Source organism: Pongo pygmaeus, chromosome 5 (assembly GCF_028885625.2).
Source record: "Pongo pygmaeus isolate AG05252 chromosome 5, NHGRI_mPonPyg2-v2.0_pri, whole genome shotgun sequence".
Classification (NCBI taxonomy): domain Eukaryota; kingdom Metazoa; phylum Chordata; class Mammalia; order Primates; family Hominidae; genus Pongo; species Pongo pygmaeus.
The window spans coordinates 116,986,864-117,008,739 of NC_072378.2; the positions used below are offsets into that span (position 1 = coordinate 116,986,864).

The 21,876-nt window shown below is 35.6% G+C and overlaps 1 protein-coding gene across 1 annotated transcript in view; it reads left to right on the top strand.

The window, feature by feature from the left end:
* The window catches only part of RFX6 (regulatory factor X6), a 55,177-nt gene extending 34,819 nt beyond the window's left edge, over positions 1-20,358 (top strand). The window contains exons 8-19 of the mRNA XM_054491814.2: positions 4,135-4,212; positions 4,328-4,441; positions 6,226-6,275; positions 7,316-7,475; positions 8,494-8,638; positions 10,234-10,343; positions 11,290-11,407; positions 12,854-12,976; positions 13,643-13,849; positions 15,215-15,727; positions 16,959-17,171; positions 19,530-20,358. Coding sequence (XP_054347789.2) covers positions 4,135-4,212; positions 4,328-4,441; positions 6,226-6,275; positions 7,316-7,475; positions 8,494-8,638; positions 10,234-10,343; positions 11,290-11,407; positions 12,854-12,976; positions 13,643-13,849; positions 15,215-15,727; positions 16,959-17,171; positions 19,530-19,705 — 2,007 coding nt within the window. The 3' untranslated portion in view covers positions 19,706-20,358. The remainder of the gene's footprint in view (positions 1-4,134; positions 4,213-4,327; positions 4,442-6,225; positions 6,276-7,315; positions 7,476-8,493; positions 8,639-10,233; positions 10,344-11,289; positions 11,408-12,853; positions 12,977-13,642; positions 13,850-15,214; positions 15,728-16,958; positions 17,172-19,529) is intronic.
* Positions 20,359-21,876: the final 1,518 nt, after the last annotated feature.

The following is a 21,876-nucleotide window of genomic DNA, read 5'->3' on the forward strand; positions in this document are numbered from 1 at the left end:
TTTTGTAGAAATGAGGTAAAGATAGCACATTGATTTAAAAAAAAGTTTATTGGCATATAAGTAGAGATGCATAGTAACTTACAGGGCTCATTTTGATGACAGCCATACTCTGTTAAGAACAGGCAAGGTATTCTTTAAAAAGAATGAAAACATGTCTTTTGCAGCAACATGGATGCAGCTGGAGGCCATTAACATAAGCAAATTAATGCAGGAGAAGAAAACTAAATACTACATGTTCTCACTTATAAGTGAGAGCTAAACACTGGATATTTCTAGTCATAAAATGGCAACAGTAGATGCTGGGGAAGGGGGAAGAGGGAAATGGGTTGAAAAACTAACTATTGGGTACTATGCTCAGTATCTGGGTAATTGGATCATTCGTATTCCAAACCTCAGCATCTCTTGGTATACTTACGTAACAAACATGCATATGTACCCTCTAAATCTAAAATAAAAGTTGGAAAAAAAATAAAGTAAAATATACCCTTAAAAAAAAGAATAGGCAAAGTATTGAAGATAATTCTCAAATGCCAAATCCAAGGGAGTCTCTCAAACTGTTCAATTCTGACTGTTCTCTCCCATTACATTTCTCAAGGTTATCACATAATTTTTACCTTATAGATGTAATGTGTGATATGATGACTTCATGTTTGAGAATCCCCCAGTAAATGTTAACATGTAGCAGTTTGTGAGGATTCCTGTGGAAATCAGGAGGATCTCAGTCTTCTGAGGGAGGGTATTATTGGGTTACTTTTGTGGAGAGGATTGCTTCCATGCAAATTTATCATGAAGATGTTTATGGTGTAAATATACCTGGTGAGAGAGAGGGGGGGACCAAAAAGGCAAGCAACAAAGAAGAAAAGAGAGGTGAGAAACAGGCTCCAATAGTTTACCTCAATAGTTTGCTGGGAATTTCATGTTTCTCTGCTGGCCTCCAAGGAAGTTCATACCTGCCAATTTGAAAGACTGGTCTGTAGATCATTTCTCAGGTATCAAGGTGCTTTTATAACCCTTGGTTTCTAAGTTCATTCCCAGTGGACTCCATCATGAAAGCCAGGGACTGACACTCTTTTTTGAGGACAATTTAGCTCTGTCACCTTCCTTGCCATTAGCCAGGCTCCTCAGGTAACTTATCAGTTCCTAGAAAGTGCGGTGGGGCTAAAATCAAGCACTTTAGGCACCTGCTTCTTTTTCTTTTTTTTTTTTTTTTCTTTTTCTTTTTTCTGTTGAGACAGAGTCTCGCTGTGTTGCTCAGGCTGGAGTGCAGTGGCGCGATCTCGGCTCACGACAACCTTTGCCTCCCGGGTTCAGTGATTCTCCTGCCTCAGCTTCTGTAGCTGGGATTACAAGTGCCTGCCACCATGCCTGGCTAACTTTTGTGTTTTTAGTAGAGACGGGATTTCCCTGTGCTGGCCAGGCTCGTCTCGAACTCCTGACCTCAAGTAATCCACCTGCCTCAGCCTCCCAAAGCATTGAGATTACAGGCGTAAGCCACCGCGCCCAGCCAGCACTTGCTTCTTTAAGGCCGAAAGAATGGAAACTGCCCAGTGAAAAGCTGACTCCAGTGAGAGTACTGACTGAAGCTGGGGGCCTGCTACTCATAGTGTCTCTCGAGGCAGTTGTCTCCCCCACCACGTGCTCACTGTCTTTAGTGGAGCTAAGCCTTGCCTCTGCTCCTGCCCACTCTAATACAATGTCTATTCTCAGAAAATTGACTAAGATTATGTTTACAAAGAATGCAAGGTACACTGGAATTAAAATTTATTGCGCTAAGACTATGTAAGTATTAAATAAACAAATTAAGTATTATACTAATTGTAAGTTTTAAAAATTTTGATGATTTGTATATAAAGCAATAAATTTTGTAACAAATAGAAATACTTGTGAAGATAAAGGCTGACTTGTATTTTAATAGGTTTCAGGGCTCAAAGGATTAATTTTAAAAGAATTTATTGATACAGAATAGATGTACATATTTTGGGGGCACATGTGATAAATATGCTCATATAATTTGTACAGATAAATCAGTGTAACTGGGTTACTGATCACCTTAAATATTTATCTTCTCTTTTTGCTAAAGACAATTGAATTGTTCTCTTCTAGCTACTTTGAATATGCAATAGATTATTGTAAGCTATAATCACCCTACAAATCTATCAAACACCAGATCTTATTTCTTCTATCAAATTGTGTATTTGTACCCATTAATCAACTTCTCATTATTTTCCTCTCCCCCTCTACTTTCCGACCTCTGGCAACCACCAGTCTACTCTCTACCTTCATGAGATCCACTTGTTTAGGTCCCACATATGAGTGAGAGCATGTGATATTTGTCTTTCTCTGCTTGGCTTATTCTACTTAACATAATGCCCTCCAGTTCCATCCATGTTGCCGCATATGACAGGGTTTTATTTTTTATGGATGAATAATATTCCCTTGTGTATATACCACATTTTCTTTATCCATTCATCCATTGATGAGCGCTTAGGTTGATTCCATATGTTGGCTATTGTGAATAGTGCTGCCATAAACATGGAAGAGCAGATATCTCTCTTTGATATATTTATTTCCTTTTTCTGGATATATACAGAAAGGGTTAATTTTTGACAACAGTTATGACTTCCCTTCCATCTTTCATGTCTTACTCATCCTCATTTTAAACGTATGACTTGGAATAATCTGAAAATGTAATAGCATTGCCTGAAATATAGAGCAATTCTCATTTGCATTGATGGTAACATATCCTGCTAGAAGTATTCTATAGTCAGCACAGCTCCTTCAAATGAATCAATAATGTTCATGTCATGGTTCTACAGCTCTAAGCTAAACCACAAACATACGTGTATTGGGTTGCGGGAATAAAGGGAGATGCAAAGGGTTAGGATAGGACACCTCCATCACCACCACCACTCTAGATGCTATTGGAATCAAAATAGCTGACATCCATCAGTTTCTTAATATGTACTATGGATTATTCCAAACACTTTATATTTGTTCATTCATTTAGCCTTCCTAGCAACCCTATTTTATAGCTACTGTTATTATCATGTCAATTTTAGATATGAGGAAATTAAAGCACATAAATATCAAGTAGTGTGCCTAATGTTACATAACTAGTAATAACTAGTAAGTGGCAAATTAGAGCTGCGATTGAAATCCAGGTAATCTGAAGGCAAAGTTCACACATTCAACCTCTAAACATTGCTTTTTTTCACGTAGAGTATATAACTGGCAACAGGTAGGGAAATTTCTAACATGTAAAATAAAAGTTTTAGTTTGAATGTTATTAAGTTGCCAGAATATTATCTAGTTCTAGCCTATTGCAAATTTTAGAATATATTTAAAACTTTTAAACTATGCTATGCAAATATCCATGGTAACTTGAAAATAGAGACTTTTCATAATAGACATTCAGTGTTTGAAACTTTTTTTGGAAAACGCATCATTTGGTATTATTACTAACTCCAGATAATGTTTAGTAAGGGCTTACTGGGTGCCAGGCACTGTTCCATATGTATCACATCTTACTTTATTTGATTTTCTTAACACCATGTAAGTAATATGTTATTACTGCCTACTTAAAAAGTTTGGGGGCTCAGAGACAAAGCCACTTTTGCAGTCATACCTGGTAAGTAGTGCAGTGAAGGTGGGCAACCAAGTTGAGCTGACTCCAGAGCCAAAATTTGAAACCATTATGCCATACTGCTCCAAGCATCCACTTCATAAAACTGTGTGAAGATTTGATGTATTTTACTACTTTATGTTTATTTATCCAAATCTGTTACTACTTTTACTACTTTATGTTTATTTACCCAAAAATTAATTTTAAAAAATTTAAATTTTAAAATTTAATATTTTAGTAGGCATAAAACTAGGATGTTGCTTTGGTCCATAGTACTCTGAAAAATTACCTTTTTCATATTATACTGTAGTTGTCCATTTGTTTGCTTTTCTCCCTTCACAAGGCAGTAAGATCCTTGAAATAAGAATTTTGCCTTAATTTTTGAGTCCTCAACATTGAGCATACTGCTTGGTACGTCATAGGATCTTTTAAAAAATCTGTGTTGAACAAATTAACAAGAAAAGGCAGTGTTAAAAGGATACTTTGGTTAAGCTTTTTCTTCCTTGAAATAGGTTGATACACTCATAATGATGTACAAAACTCACTGCCAGTGTATCCTGGACAATGCAATTAATGGAAACTTTGAAGAGGTAAGAATGACAAAGAATGCTTTATTTGACCCTATTATATATGCTTTCATGTTCTGTTCTTAATGAGTTCATGTTAAAGAAAAAAATCTTAACATACTTTTTACTCTGCAACTAGATCCAGCATTTTTTATTACACTTTTGGCAAGGAATGCCTGACCATCTTCTTCCCCTACTCGAAAATCCTGTTATCATTGATATTTTCTGTGTTTGTGACTCAATTCTTTATAAGGTAAGCACTTTGGGATGTCTTAAACATGAGCCATTTATTTCTTTACATAGCATTCTATCTAAATTCTTGCAATATATTTTCTTGCAATATATTCTTGCAATATATTTTCTTGCAATATATTTATATAATTAAATATATTTTCAGTAAATATGTTATTTATGGCTGGAGATACACTGTCTTTTTTTTGATGAGAAAGCAAGAATTTAATAGTGCACGTTTAATAGTGTATGTGTTTTAACTGAAGTTTACATTAAGTAAAACAAACTCAATTTCTTTTTACAGCTAATAATGAATCTATATGTGACACACTTATTAATATGTGAAAACTTAGTTAAATTTTATTAATTCTCTAAGGTGTTTTCGGATTAAAATAACACAATGGATTTTTTTCACAATGCCAGTGTTTTGGCAGAAAGCAGAATTAGGCACCCTCATGAGATTAATAACTTGAAAATCTCAAAAACCTCTAACTTTAATGCATTAATGTCTAATTCTCTTCTCAAACCAAATCAGGGTTCTTAAGTGTCTGCAGAAGGATCTCGAAGACATCCTAAATAAGGACAAACTGATTGTCCTTCTAGGCAAACATTTATTTAATGGGAGACAGAAAGAGGCTAATTCCTGACAGTCTCTTCCCTGGTGGCTACAAGTTCTAAGCTGATGGATAAAACTATATTGCAATGTGGGTACTTTAAAGTGAGTTTGCCTACATTTGCTTGCTAACTTACCATAAGGAAAAACAAAAGCTTTCCTTTTAAAAAATAATCTGAGTTGGCAAGAAAACCCAAGCTGGACGCTGTTAAACATTTAGGAAATAAAATCCTTCTAAGTTAGTTGCCACTATCAGATTCTCAGCTTTGCAGAAAAGTAAAGCAAAAGCTATTTATATATAAACTAAGTCCAGAAGCCCCTATGCAGACCAAGAACTAATGAGACAACTTGAATAAGAGAGTGCATATTTTTATCCTCTGTCTGGTACTTCCTCATCACAGGATAGGAGAAAGGAGGAATAAAGTACAATATATTTTCTGCCTTTAGTTCAAGTTCAAGTTGAAAAAAATTTCAAAGGCGAGTAAGGATTGTCTTGTTTTTTTTTTTTTTTTCTGGATTGAATATGAATGCCATTATTTAGAGAAAAAGTTTAATTTGCATTAATTCTTTGTAATGCTTAACACTTGACAAGGCTCCCAAAAGGGGAGAGGAGGCAGCTCCATGAGTGAGTATAAGAAAAGACCTGGGGCTCATGCACACACATTTCCATCAGAGCAAAGCTTTTTGGACTGTCATTCTGTTTGTCCAAGAAATACTTTTAAAACATACTTCTCCCTTTAAGTGATCTATTTTTTTTAGTCTAGTATAAAAATCCTGACTTTAAATATCTTTAAATGAACCCGGTTTCTCCTCCTCATGGTGGACCCAGACAGGCACAGTGAGCTCTGTAAGTAGAACGGTGTAAGATGAGCTTCTACAAAAATCTTCCTCCCACCTCTAGAAAGTGGTCAGCTTTTCATCATAAAATGGTATATGATTACCATGGACCAATCCATTGGTAATTAACATACTGAGCATATACATATACAGTGCTATCTCTTGTTTTTTATTGTCATACACACTCACACACAACTCATACATACATTCATTTTGGAGATAAAATTATAACTTTGAGAAAGGAGTTAACATGTTATTCTCTAGGAAGCTAGGAATAAAAAGTAGTTGACCAATAATACGTCTTCTATAGAAATACTAAGTAAAGATTTGTATTAACCTCTTTTGCTATGATTAAGGTTCTTACAGATGTACTCATTCCTGCAACAATGCAAGAAATGCCTGAAAGGTATGTTCAGTTAATAAAACACGAGCATTCCTAGTATAGGATTTAACTTTATACATTATATTAGAAGAAAACATTAGGTAGTAATTTATTCATTTATCAAGAAGACTATTTTCTACTTTTTTCCCTTTGTATTTGCTGGAAGAGATGTGTCTTATAGTTGGCCTCAATAAACAAAATGGGTGAAACAATCCTTCAATCCCTTTAATTTGAGAGCGGCTAAAGTGAAAAATAGATTTAAGCACTGTTGACCTTCGAGAAATTTTTCAATGGAAACTAGCTGGAGTATGATAAAAAAGATAATTAATGAAAAATAACCACAAGAATAAAACTATAGGAGAAATTATTGTATTTTATTATTAACTTTTGTCTTAATTACAAAATCAGAAAGTGGCATGATGAAATTACTGCCTTTTAACATAGGAATAAAATCTCAAATAGTTTATTGAAACAATACCAGAAGATTTTTCAAAAAAAAACTTTTCAATATAAGAACAATAGAATTCTGAAAAAAAAAGCCAGCTTTTTCTCTGAAAACAAAATCTAATGAAATGATAAAATTTATTTTAGTATTTTGGGGGTACAAATTCATATAGGACTGGACATAGTTGGTGCTCCAAAAATAGATGTTGCTTGGTAAAACAAATTTTACTTTTTATTTACCTTTTCCTCTAGATTATTTCATCTATATGATAGTTGGTATTAGCCTGATCAGTAATGTCTTTTAATTATCAATTGTAGTCTTTAAATATCTATTCTGTACTGTGAATTGGGTACTTGAAGTGGAGTTTGAAGAGCTTGAGTGTTTTGACCAAGATGATAACAGAACATCTCATGTACCCCATAAATATATACACCTCCTATGCACCCACAAACATTTTAAAAATATAGCATAAGAAAAGATGATAAATGGCAGATCTAGGCTGTCTGACTTCAAAAGTACTGCTCATGAAATCATAGAATAATAGTATACCTCAATTAAAATATAATTGTTTAATGCATTTTTTAACAATGAAGCATTTAACACATAGCCTTCTTTGTAGCTTATTAGCAGACATAAGAAATTTTGCTAAAAATTGGGAACAGTGGGTTGTTTCATCCTTGGAAAACTTGCCAGAAGCTCTAACTGACAAGAAAATACCTATTGTGCGAAGATTTGTATCTTCTCTGAAACGACAAACATCTTTCTTACATCTTGCCCAGGTATGTTGGTTGCTAAGTCGAGAGCATTTGAGTCACCGTATAAAAAATGAATCTTCTGATAAGGACAGATTGAGGAACTTTCATAGATTGAAGGGAGCTAAGTAGACAACAACTAAATGCAACGTGAGACCCAAAAGTGAATGCTATGATAGAAAAAGCACATTAGTGGGAAAGCTGGTGAAATTTGAATTATGTCTGTAGTTAATAGTATTGTACCAATGTTAATTTCATAATTTGGGTAATATACAATAGTTACAGAAGATGATAAGAAGTTGGATGGAGAGTATACGGAAATACTCTGCACTATCTTTGCAACTTCTCTGTGATTGGAAATTTAAAAAACTTGAATGCAATTAAACATTTATTTGCCATGTGAATCTAATTGGTACAAATTAAGGTTGTGAGAAATAAGCCTATGTGATACTTAATATTGTGAAACCGCAAACTCAACACATTTTAAACTGCTGACTAATCATGGCTCTTTTAAATAGGGAGAGCAAAAGTAATTCATAAGTTAAGAATGATGTATTTGTATATTGTTAAAATATATTTCTCTTTCCCCAAAATGATTATCTGCTTTATGAAGGTTTCTTGCCTTCTAAATTTTAAAAGACAAGCTTGAGATGATTTCAGATACAAAATGTAACATTTAAAAATTCTTATTTTGTGATCATGGACAAAGAGAATCCATTTATATTTTCTTTTTTTAATTTTTTATTATACTTTAAATTTTAGGGTACATGTGCACAACGTGCAGGTTTGTTACATATGTATACATGTGCCATGTTGGTGTGCTGCACCCATTAACTCATCATTTACATTAGGTGTATCTCCTATAATTTTCAGACTTTTAACAGAGATGATCATGAGTCTCAGCTACTGCTTTTGTCTTTAAAATAAGAAAAAAGTTATTTATGATACTTTTATCTCAAGGAACTATTTTTCTGATAGCTAAAAATTTCTTCTAGATACATTAGAAATGATATAGTGTAGTGTCTTCTTTACTTTCTCTATGCAGATTGCCAGACCAGCTCTCTTTGACCAGCATGTCGTTAATTCTATGGTATCTGATATTGAAAGGGTTGATTTGAACAGCATTGGCTCTCAAGCCCTTCTTACCATTTCAGGCAGCACAGACACTGAATCTGGTATCTACACTGAACGTAAGTCCATTCTCTTTGTTTAGAACAAAGTTTTCCAAGCTCAGAAAATTGACATCTTGAGCTGGGTAACTCTGTTGGAGGAGCCTGTCCAGTGTGTTGTAGGATGTTTAGCAACATCCCTGACCTTTACCCATTAGATGACAGTAGCAGCCTCCCCCAAGCTGAGACAACCAAAAATGTTTCCTCACATTGTCAAAGGTGTTCTGGGCTGAAAAATCACATCTGATTGAAAAAAAAACCTGGTTTATAAAAATATTTTTAATTTAAAAAATGTATCTTCTAAGAAAAAATAGTTATAATTACTCACCATGGAAAAGATAGAAAATATTGAGGAAAATAAGTCATCTGTAATTTCATTACCTAGAAATAAATGAAATGGAAATAATCTGAAAATAATCAAAATGGTTTTGAGTTTTGTAAGTTTTCTTTCAGTTTTACATTACATGTATAGAAATTTGCATGTTTTATAGTCTTGTCATCCTGTGGTGTGTGATACATATCAAAATGGTATCTCAGCACAATACTGCTTTTCAAAGCAGACTCTCTACTCAGGTTTGGACCATCTGACAGAGCTTACCAAGCTAATATGCATGGCTAGACAACTAGGCTTGAATTTCAAGGGATAACAGCCACTATTTTTTTCTCCCTCTGTCTTTGAAAAGACAAAACTTGCAGCCTCCTACACACTGGAGCACAAACTATGGACTGCTCTCTGGGGCCCAGTCTCAACTCCACTTTTTATTGCCTAACATAAAATAGTATTACCTTTTGAGATTCAGTAAACTTTAAACCCTTTAATAAAAGGATAGTCTTAAACTGCCCTTTTAAATATTACATGATAAAACGTTATTCAGGTAAATGGCTCAATTCTGCTGTGAAGAACTTAACTTTTACTAAAGATAAAAGATATTTTGGAAAGCAGGAAATCACCAAGCTTAGGTTCATTCATTCGCTTTTAACTAATCTGTTCCATTTAATGAAAACACTAGACTCAAAATGAATATTTAACTACATAAACAACTTAATCTTCCCTAGTATATGAATACATATATAAGATTTAAACCTATATTTCAATATATACCAAGATATATACACTTATTAAAATTTTGGGCACACTTCAAGAGGCTGAGGTGGGAAGATTGCTTGATCCCAGGAGTTCAAGACAAGCCTGGGCAACATAGCAAGACCTTGCTCTACTATTTTTTTAAAAAATTTATCCAGGCTTGTTAGTGCGTGCCTGGAGTTCCAACTGCTTGGGAGGCTGAGGCAGGAGGGTCACTTGAGCCCAGGAGTTTGAGGCTGCAGTAAGCCATGATCACGTCATTGCACTCCAGCCTGGGCAATAAAGCAAGATCCTGTCTCTCTCTCTCTCTCTCTCACACACACACACACACACACCATTGAAGAGTACAGTACTAAGGATTTTTTTGTTACTGTTTTCAAGATATGATATTAATTCTTTTCACACATTTATCTGTCTTTCCCTTTCATGCTATCAAAGTATTGATGATTCCAAGTTTTAGGTTTTCTCTTGGATTCCAAGTAGAGTACAATATTCTGTTTTCTTTTCTTTCTTTTTTTTTTTTCCTGGGTAGATGACTCTATCACTGTGTTCCAAGAACTGAAGGATCTCCTTAAGAAGAATGCCACTGTGGAGGCTTTTATTGAATGGTTGGATACTGTGGTAGAACAGAGAGTTATTAAGGTACTTTTTAATGACAGATTCAGAAAATAAGCTCCTTGTTAAGAGTAAATGCTAAACTGGCTATAATTTTTTGTCTGGGGGGAGAGGGGTGGAAGGCTGTGTGTGTAAAGGCTTTGAAAAGCTTTTGATGCTCTACGAATAAGGCAGGCCAAATATTGAAATTAGGAATATGTCAACATTTGAGAGCATTGGGCATGGATTCCATTATATTTCTCCTTTCTTGCCCAAAGACTACAAGATGCTCTGCCTTCCCTAACAGTCAATAACATTACAGCTGAGTAACATCAGTAGAGAAAGACAAACTTAGAAACTGGAATAATCTGGCCCATTTCTAAAAAGCAAGATTTCATAAATGCTGATGGAAAACATGGTTCTAAGCATTTGCATTTCTGAATTTCAAAAGCTCAATATTTTGTGTTTTCTCTGTGGTTTCTTCACCTTCTTTGGTTAATCTAGTCATCCATTGTGAAACAAACAATAAGAACAAATATATCCATCACTAGTTGGTGTTGGCCATTCCATATCAAGGAAACTAGTTATAGTTTGGAGACTTTTTTCCTTCTGTAAGGAAAATAGATTATCATTCAGTACCAAAGAAGTCAGAGTTAATCATTCACAAAAATATATAGCCCTTCCTTCACACCTCACCTTCTGTTCTTTTTAAAGCTCTGTCAAAGAAAAATTAAAAAATAAAAATATTATTTCATTTTGTTGTCTAATTCTATTAGGAAACAAAGCCATATTGAATAAAGACTTATTACCCTTAAAACATCAGCAAAGACAGGCTAACATTAAATTCCCTGGACAGATAGTTTTATTTGATGAAATAAATACCATGCCATCTGTCCATTTGTTAGACAATCTATTTACTTCTTGATCTAACACAGGATGCATGTAGTACTGAGAGGACAGATTTTATTGTTTCATTTTGTTCCTTTACTTTTAGACCAGCAAACAAAATGGAAGGTCATTAAAGAAGAGAGCTCAAGACTTTCTGTTAAAGTGGAGTTTTTTTGGTGCTCGAGTAATGCATAATCTCACCTTGAACAATGCATCCAGTTTTGGTAACATATGTGCATTATAAAACTGTTCTTACGTGAATTATATAATTTGTTTCCCATTCACAGTTCCTCTCAATTTTTAAACATGTTACATCGTCACTTCTTAAACTGTATCTGAATATGGAGCTATGAGAAAATGGTATTTATGAGCCTGGGTTTTGGAGTCAGACCACAAGCAGGATTAAATCCTAACAATGATTCTCTCTGGCTGTGGGCCAATCTGCTCATTGAAGAAGGGGAAGAATATTCTCTTCAAAGGGTTATGTAGGTACTTTGGTGAGATGATGTGTATAAAAACAAATTGCCTAGCACTCAGGAAATGCTTAATGCATAGCAGCTATTATTATTACATTCCATCAGTGCTTGGATAAATTTTCTTTGTTAAACAAACAATAATTAAGACATTATTTTCCAAAGTTATTATTCATTGCAATATGGCAAATTTCTGCAGCTTTTCTGAGCACCCATATAGCTGCACTCCAGGAATCAAAAAACAGCTTGGAAGACACACTCTCATGTTTCTGACCCATCTTTCCTGTTCTATATGACTTGGGAGACAAATAGGGTTAAGTTAGCTTTTTATAAAATTGAATGCCTTCTTTTTCCTTAAAATTCCTGAGACTCCTATTTTATAGTTATAACGTTAAACTCATGAGTAGTAACTCTGCATTTGGTAGCTGCATTTCAGGAAATCTTCACATTATGAAAGAGATTACAATTAACTAAATTGTTTTTATTTAATGTTCTATAGAATTAAATAAAATCAGTGAATTTGTATTGAAGAATAAACAAAACACATTGTCTATTATTTGAAATAGACTTCCCATATTTAAAGTTTTATAAAATATACAGCATTGAAGTCTGGCCTTACTACGAAAAATACTTTTGTTGGAAAATCTATTGAATAGTTAAAAGAAGTTTTAGTTTTCCAGAACATATTTCACTTGAAAATTACTCTTTTAGTTTTTGCCAAATCTAAGAATATTTTCTTTCAGGCTAGAAAGACATCTCTTTACTTGCCTTTTTTCAGACCATGTTGGCCATTGTCTAATTATTTAGTACAAAGTAAACAGAAATAGAGCAGAGTAGAGCTCATTCTCCCCAAGTTAAAGCTTATCAGACTCCAATGTGTGCCCTCTTAAAGCATAAAGCATGTCTCACTTTCATCCGTATTTTCCTTTGATGTAATTAGTGGCCAAAGAGCTGGCAGGACAGTACACACAGTGAGCAGGACAGGCAATACACAGAAAGATTAGAGATCCAAGTTAAGCATGTTGGTCTTAGCAGGTCATTTAAAGTCCAACAAGTATTTGTTTATTTCAGTTGCTCCTTGTAAAGTGTTGTGAGATGGTCACAAAGATAACTGACTTCTCTTTCCCTTTCCTTCTCTTTCTCTCCCCTTTTTACATTTCACACTGTCCTTCTCCTCATTCTCCATCCATAAACAAGGTTCTTTTCATTTGATTCGAATGCTTCTCGATGAATACATTCTCCTGGCCATGGAGACCCAGTTTAATAATGACAAGGAGCAGGAGTTACAGAATTTATTGGACAAGTATATGAAGAATTCAGGTAACTTAAAATAACTGTTTTGTTTTGCATATTTCTTTGTTTTAATCTTAAGTTCAAGAATTTGTAAGTTCAGATATTAAGTGGGTTTATCATAATCTCAGAGTTTTTCTCCAAACATGTCATTACTAATTCTCACCATACAGTCACACTATTGGGGCACTATTTTTCTTTCATTCATTGCTATGTAGAGTAGTCAAAAGTACTTTACTGGAAACTCTGAAGTATACAAAATTGGTGATCTTAATTTCTGGGAATTAAGGTGAAGTTGGAGAAGTGACTATAATACAAAAAGTAACTGTAATTCAAGACACATGTGGTATACTACATATGTAAGTGGTATAAAAATAAGTTCTATAGGAGTTTAGAGAAGGAAAGAAACACATCTATTCAGGACAGGGCAACTTGCATTTTGAAGACTTCACTCCAAACTGGATTATTTAGTGCTCCTTAACTACATCCACATCCACAAATATGCAGCTAAAAAAAACCTAGCATCACTGTCAAGAGCAAAGGTCTGCCAGCCTCATTTCCCATGGGAAACATTGCTTAGTAGTTTCCAGATTAAATACTCAACAATGAAACATTTTCATTTTCTTTTACTTGGGTTTATCTACGAGGAATATGAGAAAAAAATCTCAAATTTCCCATTTTAAAAACTCTTTCCAGATGCGAGTAAAGCTGCTTTCACTGCTTCTCCGAGTTCATGCTTTCTGGCCAACCGTAATAAAGGGAACATGGTTTCCAGCGATGCTGTGAAGAATGAAAGCCATGTGGAGACAACCTATCTCCCTCTGCCATCCAGTCAACCTGGAGGCCTAGGCCCTGCTCTGCACCCGTTCCCTGCTGGGAATACAGACAACATGCCGCTCACAGGTATGCTAAAGAGAACTGCTTAGGCTCCAACACATCTCAGAGAAGCCTGTTGCTTCATTTTTCTTAAAACTCATAACCTCCAGTCCAGGAATTCCAACAATAAAAAAGGATGATCTTAACTGAGTTTTAATAAAGATTTATAGTATTTTTGTGATTTTCAGCATTGGTGATACTATTATTAACAAAAGTATCATGTTTTGACACACTCCATAAATTATATTAGAAGTATGAATAATTAGTTAATTTAGTGGAAGAAATAATTAGATTAGGTATACATAAAATTCTTAAGATGCTTTGAAGATCAAAAAAATGGGTTGCTTATTTCTGGATTTTGAGGAGACTTTATTTCTCCTCCCTTAAAAAGTAGTTTCGGGCTGGGTGTGGTGGCTCATGCCTGTAATCTCAGCATTTTGGGAGGCCAAGGCGAGCGGATCACCTGAGGTCAGGAGTTCGAGACCAGCCTGCCCAACATGGCGAAACCCCGTCTCTACTAAACATACAAACAATTAGCCGGGCTTGGTAGCAGGTGCCTGTACTCTCTCTTGAACCAAGGAGGCGGACCTTGCAGTGAGCTGAGATCAGGCCACTGCTCTCCAGCCTGGGTGACAAGAGTGAAGCTCCATATCAAAAAAGCAAACAAACAAACAAAAAAACTGGATTCGGCCATTTTAGGATAATCGTTACAATAATTCTCCCTTTTGGTCTAAGGTTCTCTTTGTGTCAAAATGAATATTTGGTGGCTTGAACTAGCTACTCGGGAGTATTTTAAATCTGCTTATTGCCTTGTGTCTTTATTGAAATCTTTTTATTTACATTACTTCATTTGATATACAGAATTTTAAACCTAGAAGAGCCTTATAGTTCAGGGGTCCATTTCTACCAATGGAACATTGGCGGCCACAGAGTTGGTGGCATTCATAAATCACATTACTTATAAGAGGTGTTTGCATGACATTTTGAATTGACTGCTTTGAAGCCATGGCCATTTTGACATTAGTGACTTTTTCTTTTTACCCTAAAAATCAAACAGTTTAATAATCAGCTAATTTTTTTAATTATGGGGAAATATGAGCAGCAGACACCCGTGTCTTCCCCATGCTACCTGTGGAGAAACCATGAAGCCATCCCAGACTTTCCTCTATAGTCACCAAATCCAAGTCTCCACTGTTGTGATATATACATGTATTGTGATTATATTTTTTAAATTCTGGATTTTTGATGCTTTTCAGTTTAGTTATTTTTGGAGGGCAGGAATGAAGCAAGCTGGAAAACAATATATTAATAAATCTTTTGAATATTTTTTAAAGATGTGAGCTCATCTACTTTAATATCACACTAAAGGAATGTTCTGGTAATTTTTTCCAGGTCAAATGGAGCTTTCACAGAATGCTGGTCATCTGATGACACCACCCATTTCTCCAGCCATGGCAAGCCGAGGAAGTGTCATTAACCAAGGACCAATGGCAGGGAGGCCCCCAAGTGTGGGCCCAGTACTGTCAGCTCCATCACACTGCTCCACATACCCAGAGCCCATTTATCCTACTCTCCCTCAAGCCAATCATGACTTTTATAGCACCAGCTCTAACTACCAGACTGTGTTTAGGGCACAGCCCCACCCCACATCAGGACTCTATCCTCATCACACTGAGCATGGTCGATGCATGGCTTGGACTGAACAGCAGCTTTCAAGAGACTTCTTCAGTGGCAGCTGTGCAGGGTCTCCATATAACTCCCGGCCACCGTCTAGCTATGGCCCATCCCTGCAAGCCCAGGATTCACACAATATGCAGTTTTTAAATACAGGAAGCTTCAATTTCTTGAGCAACACAGGAGCTGCCAGCTGCCAAGGAGCAACACTGCCTCCTAATTCACCAAATGGTATTGATATTTAAAAGAATTTTTCTTGGTTTTTGAGATGGCAATGAGGCAAAATCAGACATTGCGTTCTACCTCTGCTGACTAGCATGTCCTTTCATTTAAGGCTTCCAAAGATCATGGAATCTTAGACATTTGGAGCTGATTTATGTCACATACATATATATTTCCTAATTTTTGTGGCTTTCCTAAAGTTGCCCTTCTTCCTTTTTTTTTTTTTTTTTTTTTTTTTTTTGAGACAGGGTCTTGCACTGTAGCCCAGGCTGGAGTGCTTGGCAGGATCATGATTCACTGCAGCCTCAAACCCCTAGCTCAAGCAATCCTCCTATCTCAGCTTCCCAAGTAGCTGGGACTACAGGCACGCATCACCATCCCTGTCTAAATTTTAAATTTTTTCTAGAGACAAAGTCTCGCTATGTTTCCCCAGGCTGGTCTCAAACTACCGACTTTAAGCAATCCTCTCTCCTTGGCTTCCCAAAATGCTGAGGTGCCTCCCAAAGGTGTGAGCTACCACCCCTGGCCTAAAGCTGTCCTCCTAAATACCGCATATGTTAAAAAAAAAAAAAAAGATAGTTAAATCATATGTTTGAGACCTACCTTAATAGCCCCAAAGAAGAATGTTCTGTCTTTTGAAAACATTTTTAATGGATAATATTTCTTCCGATAACTAAAAGCAGATTTTAAAGATTGGGACCAAAACAGACCAATAAAAATTGGAAGTTAAGGGAACTAGAGAGACCTGTGACCTTGAGTCACCAAAATAGGTTTTGTGTGTAGGCTTCTTTGGTATCTTTCTCCTAAGTGTAGGCCAGTCTTTGTCTCCCCTAAACATGCATCTATACATGAAAGTAGTATTTTTGTGACAGGTGATAGTGCTTTTTTCTTTCTTCAAAGGTAGATCTTGTTAATTTAGATAAGGGAAATCTGACAGAAGTGTAATCTGGTCTTAAAGTTAATACAATTCTTATGTATTAAATTATGTATTATGCTATAATTATTGTATTAAATTATGTGTGATGCTACAATTCTTATGTATTAAAAAACACAAAAAAACAGCATAGTAAACCTTATCCATATACAAGCACAAATCCAGTTCTGTAGCATGTATAGATACACATGGAATACTTACAGTTTGATATCTTTAGGACGTCACCTCATTACTTTGTCACTTTTTTCCTTCCTGAAAGTTCTTTGTAGTGAATTAACAGCAAATTCTCAACATTTTCTGTTACAGGATACTATGGAAGCAACATAAACTACCCAGAGTCTCACAGGCTCGGATCAATGGTGAATCAGCACGTTTCTGTCATCAGCAGCGTTCGCTCACTGCCCCCCTACAGTGACATCCATGATCCACTTAACATTTTAGATGACGGTGGTAGAAAACAGACCAGCTCGTTTTACACAGACACATCATCTCCAGTTGCATGTAGAACTCCAGTCCTAGGTAAATTATTTTAGTAGTTCTTGAAAACATTTTAAGAAGTTGTTAACCTCAGGTATGCAATATTACTTGAGGGAGATATGCTGAGGTGAACTGAGCAAGCATGTTCCCATGGTTGATTTATTACCTTGGATCTAAAGTTATATTTCTTGTATCTGACTACACAGTTAGTAACAGTTTTTCATTTCTTATTCTGTATATCTCTATTATGCAACCTACTGCTAGATCTGTTACTTTTTACAAAAAGATAGCTGGTATCTATTAAGTATGCAAAAAATTAATATGACCTGTCAAATGCAGTCTAAAACTGTAAGTTTTAAAAGGGCAGTAATAATATCTTTTTCTCACTCTTGATTAGTGTTGGACCCAGTTGTAGTGCCAAGAGATATCTTTAGGCCTCATGATCTCCATCAGTATCCAGAAATCACTCCAAGATTAAAAAAAACTGGTGTTCTGTGATGGGTGCTACCAGCATTTTCTCATTCTTATGTCAAATGTGATTCAACACCTCTGTAGAAAATGTTGCTATTTTTATTGCTCTCTAACATATCATGTAAGTAAAAATAAGAAAAATGTGTGCTTGCCAAGAAGCCTCCTGGAATCTTCTTCCAACCAGGTTACATTTCTTAATCCTCATCTATGAAGAAATTCTGCAATAATAATTAGTAAGTTATTAGTAATAACATAGATTTAGTCACTATAGATTTAGTTTCTAAAAATACTAATAAGATTTCACAGGACAAGTATATATTCACTAAGTATCAAGGCAGAGTGTTAATATTTATATGAGATGGTTAAAATCTTCCAATGAAATTGATTTCAGACTAGCATAAGTAGAGGGCATTGACACACAACCAGAGCATAAGGGAAAATGAAATCAATTTCATCTCTCCTCACTCAGTGTACCTTCCCAATAATTCAATAGGAAGTACTCCTTCTCTTCCTGTCACTGTCACACATGCTCCCTGAGCAGAATCTAGCAGCTCATCTGCTGCTATCTGCAAATGGTCATTGCTTCTAGGTTACTCTAATGAAGCAGAAAATTCCACTTCAGGAAGTTTTCTCACCATGAGACTAAAATGTACTGTGTTGCTATTGTTACTATTAGTTCTGTTTACTTGAAGAGATAGTGGAAGCTTTGACGAAACATAGGTTAAGAGTAGGGTGGAGTCTAAGCTTTGGTTTATCAGAGCTGGCTTACAAGTAGATTGCAAATTGTGCTGCAGGGTAAAATGAGGGGATAGAATAAGTGGATAAGTAGTGCAAGGAGAATTGAGTTCAACTGTTTCTGAATTATAAAGCCTGGTTCTTAGACAGAGAGCATGTCATGTCAGCAATAAGAAGGCCCCAACCATATATGAGGGAAATACAGAGCTAGTGAGTCAGTTAGTGAATTTTACTGAGAACCTACTAGGAGCCAGACTCCATTCTAGACGTGAGGATATGGTGGTGATCAGGCCATAGTTCTTGCCTGTAAGAAGTTTACATTCTAGTAGAGGGACAGTAAGGCAATAAATATATGAGCAAATGCATTAAAAAGCTAATGCCAAGTACTCTGAACCTGATTAAATAGGGTAAAATGACAGATAGTAAAGGAGGAGCTGCTTTCAGTAGGACAGCTGAGAAAGGAATACTGAGGCAGAAACATTTGAATTGAAAGCTGAGTGATGAGAAGGAGGCAAAGATGTGAAGATCTGAGGGAGGAGTTCCAGGTAGAAGAAACAGTGAATGCAGAACTTCTGAAATCAGAATAAGTTTGAAAAAATCAATGGGCAGAGAGCAGGCCAGTGTGTCTTAAGCATGTTGAATGAAGGAGAGAGTAGAGCAAAATAAATAAAAAATCAGGGGCCCATCTACATAGGGTAAGATGCTTGGGTCATGTTCCAAGGGTATGGGAAGCCACTATGGCATTTGAGACAAATGAAAGTTTGATCTACTCTTCAGCAATATCATTCTGGCTGTTCTCAGGAGGGTGAGTGGGTGAGACAAAGGTGGAGATCATGGGACCAGTCAGGAGGCTGCTGTGTTGGTCCAGGAGAGAAAAGATGGTGGTTTGAACTAAAACCGTGAAAGTGCAGATGGAAAGAGGAGGGAGATTGGGGGATATATTTTGGTAGTAGCACTTAAGTTGAAATTGAGTTTTCTTTGTGAAATATGTAGAGGAAATAATTTCTGGGAGACTAGCAAGTGGGAACAAATGGAAGAAAAGATGATTGCTCTGGTAAACCATACAGACTCAAATTTAGAATAGGTATGTGTGCTAAGTGCAAAAATAAATACAGGGAATTAAAATGAGTGGCATTTGCGGAGAAAAGAAAATGTCAATCAATTTTCAGTTGCTGATTATATTTTCCCTTACAGCTTCCAGTTTGCAAACCCCAATTCCTTCTTCCTCATCCCAATGTATGTATGGAACTTCCAACCAGTATCCAGCTCAAGAAACCCTGGACTCCCATGGAACAAGCAGTAGAGAAATGGTGTCTTCTTTACCACCTATCAACACTGTGTTCATGGGAACAGCAGCTGGAGGCACTTAAACCACCAATGTGGGAGGAGGTGCTAAAACTTTTTTAAAAATCTCTACTGTGCAAATATCATTATTCACTCAGACTTCCATAAGAGTAAAGAAAAATGAATATGCGGTGGCTGACATTGTTTTTAAGTCACTGGTACTATGGACAACTCCATAGTGAATGGAGATACTTGCAGAGTTTGTCATGCACACTAAGAGTTTAAAATGTGAGCTCATTATTAATCATAGTTTCAAAATTTATCAAATAAAACCACTGAAGATTTGAAGATGCAAAAATTTCAACTATGAAGATTTACATTTCACTTTCTAATTTATTAAACATCTGTGTGCCTTTTTATCTTTGGTTTCTTTTAAAAGTATATTTAATGCCTTTACACCTTTAATTTATTAGGATCTCAGAATCATTGTTTACTATCCCTTATTTGACAAAAAGTCAAATGTGTATGTTCTACCTCCAACGGAAATGTTTACAAGGTCAAGACTTAATTCAACTCAGCCAAGACCAAAGTTGCTTGACTTTCAATTCCCGTGCATTAGTGTGATGATTTCTGTCACATAGCAGCATTCCGATTCTATGTAACTGAATGGAGATGATAAGTGCTTTCCCCTCTTTATTTAAAAAAGATTAAAAGGAATAAAAGAAATAATGTATGGAAATATTTTTAAAGGCTTGGTGCTCTTGGGGCTGGTACTGTTTCTGAAGAATGCTGGGGATTTACTCTTTAATCTCAGCTCCTTCGGATATGAGATTAAGGAGTAAAGTAGTTTGGTTAAACACTATAATTTAAAAACATTTGCATATCATATCCATGCCTATACATATAAAGAAATTGTGAATTGTAGACTATTTGAACCTTTTCAGATTTAGAAGCAGTCTTTTACCAAGTACTTTCTTATACATTGAAAGTAAATGAGTGTTCAGGGATTAGCTAGATGCAAAGCCTAATTCAGAAGTGAAGGAATCATTACATACAAATTAATACATTTTGATAACACTATCTTTCTAGCTCTGTTTCTTTTTCTTTTCCATATGTCTTCACTGAAAGCTCTGTTGTAAAGTTCCTGGCCTGTGGTAGGAGACTTCCATAACTTTACAGGCTTCTCCTATAGTCTTATGACAAGCCTCATATTATTTGTATTAAGGATTAGGTTACACTATAAACCCTAGGTACATCATAAAAGGATCTATAAGCCCCAGATACTCATTATACATCATGATGGAATTTGGTAAAACAAACTGTGGATTTTTTTTCAGCAAGCAGTAAACAATTATCTGTGGACCTGTCAGAGTATTACTACCATTTGCTTAGTTGTATGTTCAATGGTATGCAGTTTATAATTTAATTAATTGAACAGAAAAAGATTGTAGCAGTAACAAATCATGAAGAATAGCAAATGTTCTATTCTTTGATCTAGAAATATTGTAGAAATACAGAGGAGAAAATTAATAAAGACTTGGAATTAAGTAGTAAACAAAACAGCTTTAAAAAGCGTTTGGCCATAAGTCTTGAAAGTTAACCAAAATTTTAATGTATACTAATTAAATACATGTTCAGCCTCTATGTGTCAGACACTTCATTATATAACAACATGGAAGATACAAAGATGGGAAAGACACTGTCATACCTTATACATTTTTGTGTAACAATGAAGGGGTAATGTGATAGAAAATAGAAGCTCCTAGAGGATTTTTGAGTAGAAAAGCAACGTGGGGAAAGTGATGTTTAGGGAATATCTAACACTAGTTGGAGAGAGGGGCTGAATTGTATAGCGGAGAAATTAGTCTGAAAAGGGGGCTATTTGGAGGTTGTTTCTCTCATCTAGATGTCCAGTGGATAAACACAGAGAATACTTGGAAGCAGAGGGAATGAGATCAGGGAGAGAGAAAGAAGCATCATTTCAAAAGAATGTATTTAAGGATTTTCTCTAACCCTGTTTGCAAAGGATTTCCCTACGCTATTTGTAAAGCATTGCAGTGTAAATAATTTGCCATATATTGATGCCCTCTTTGTAAATGAGAGAAAATGACCCAGAGCAGGGAGAAGCTTACAAGACATGTGAACAGCATCTCTGGGTCTCATTTGCACCTGGCTGATAACAAGGTGCTCAATCTTGACGTCAAGAGACAGATGACTAACTTGCTCTTTTCACCAGGCAGTGGGAGTTGAGTTTATC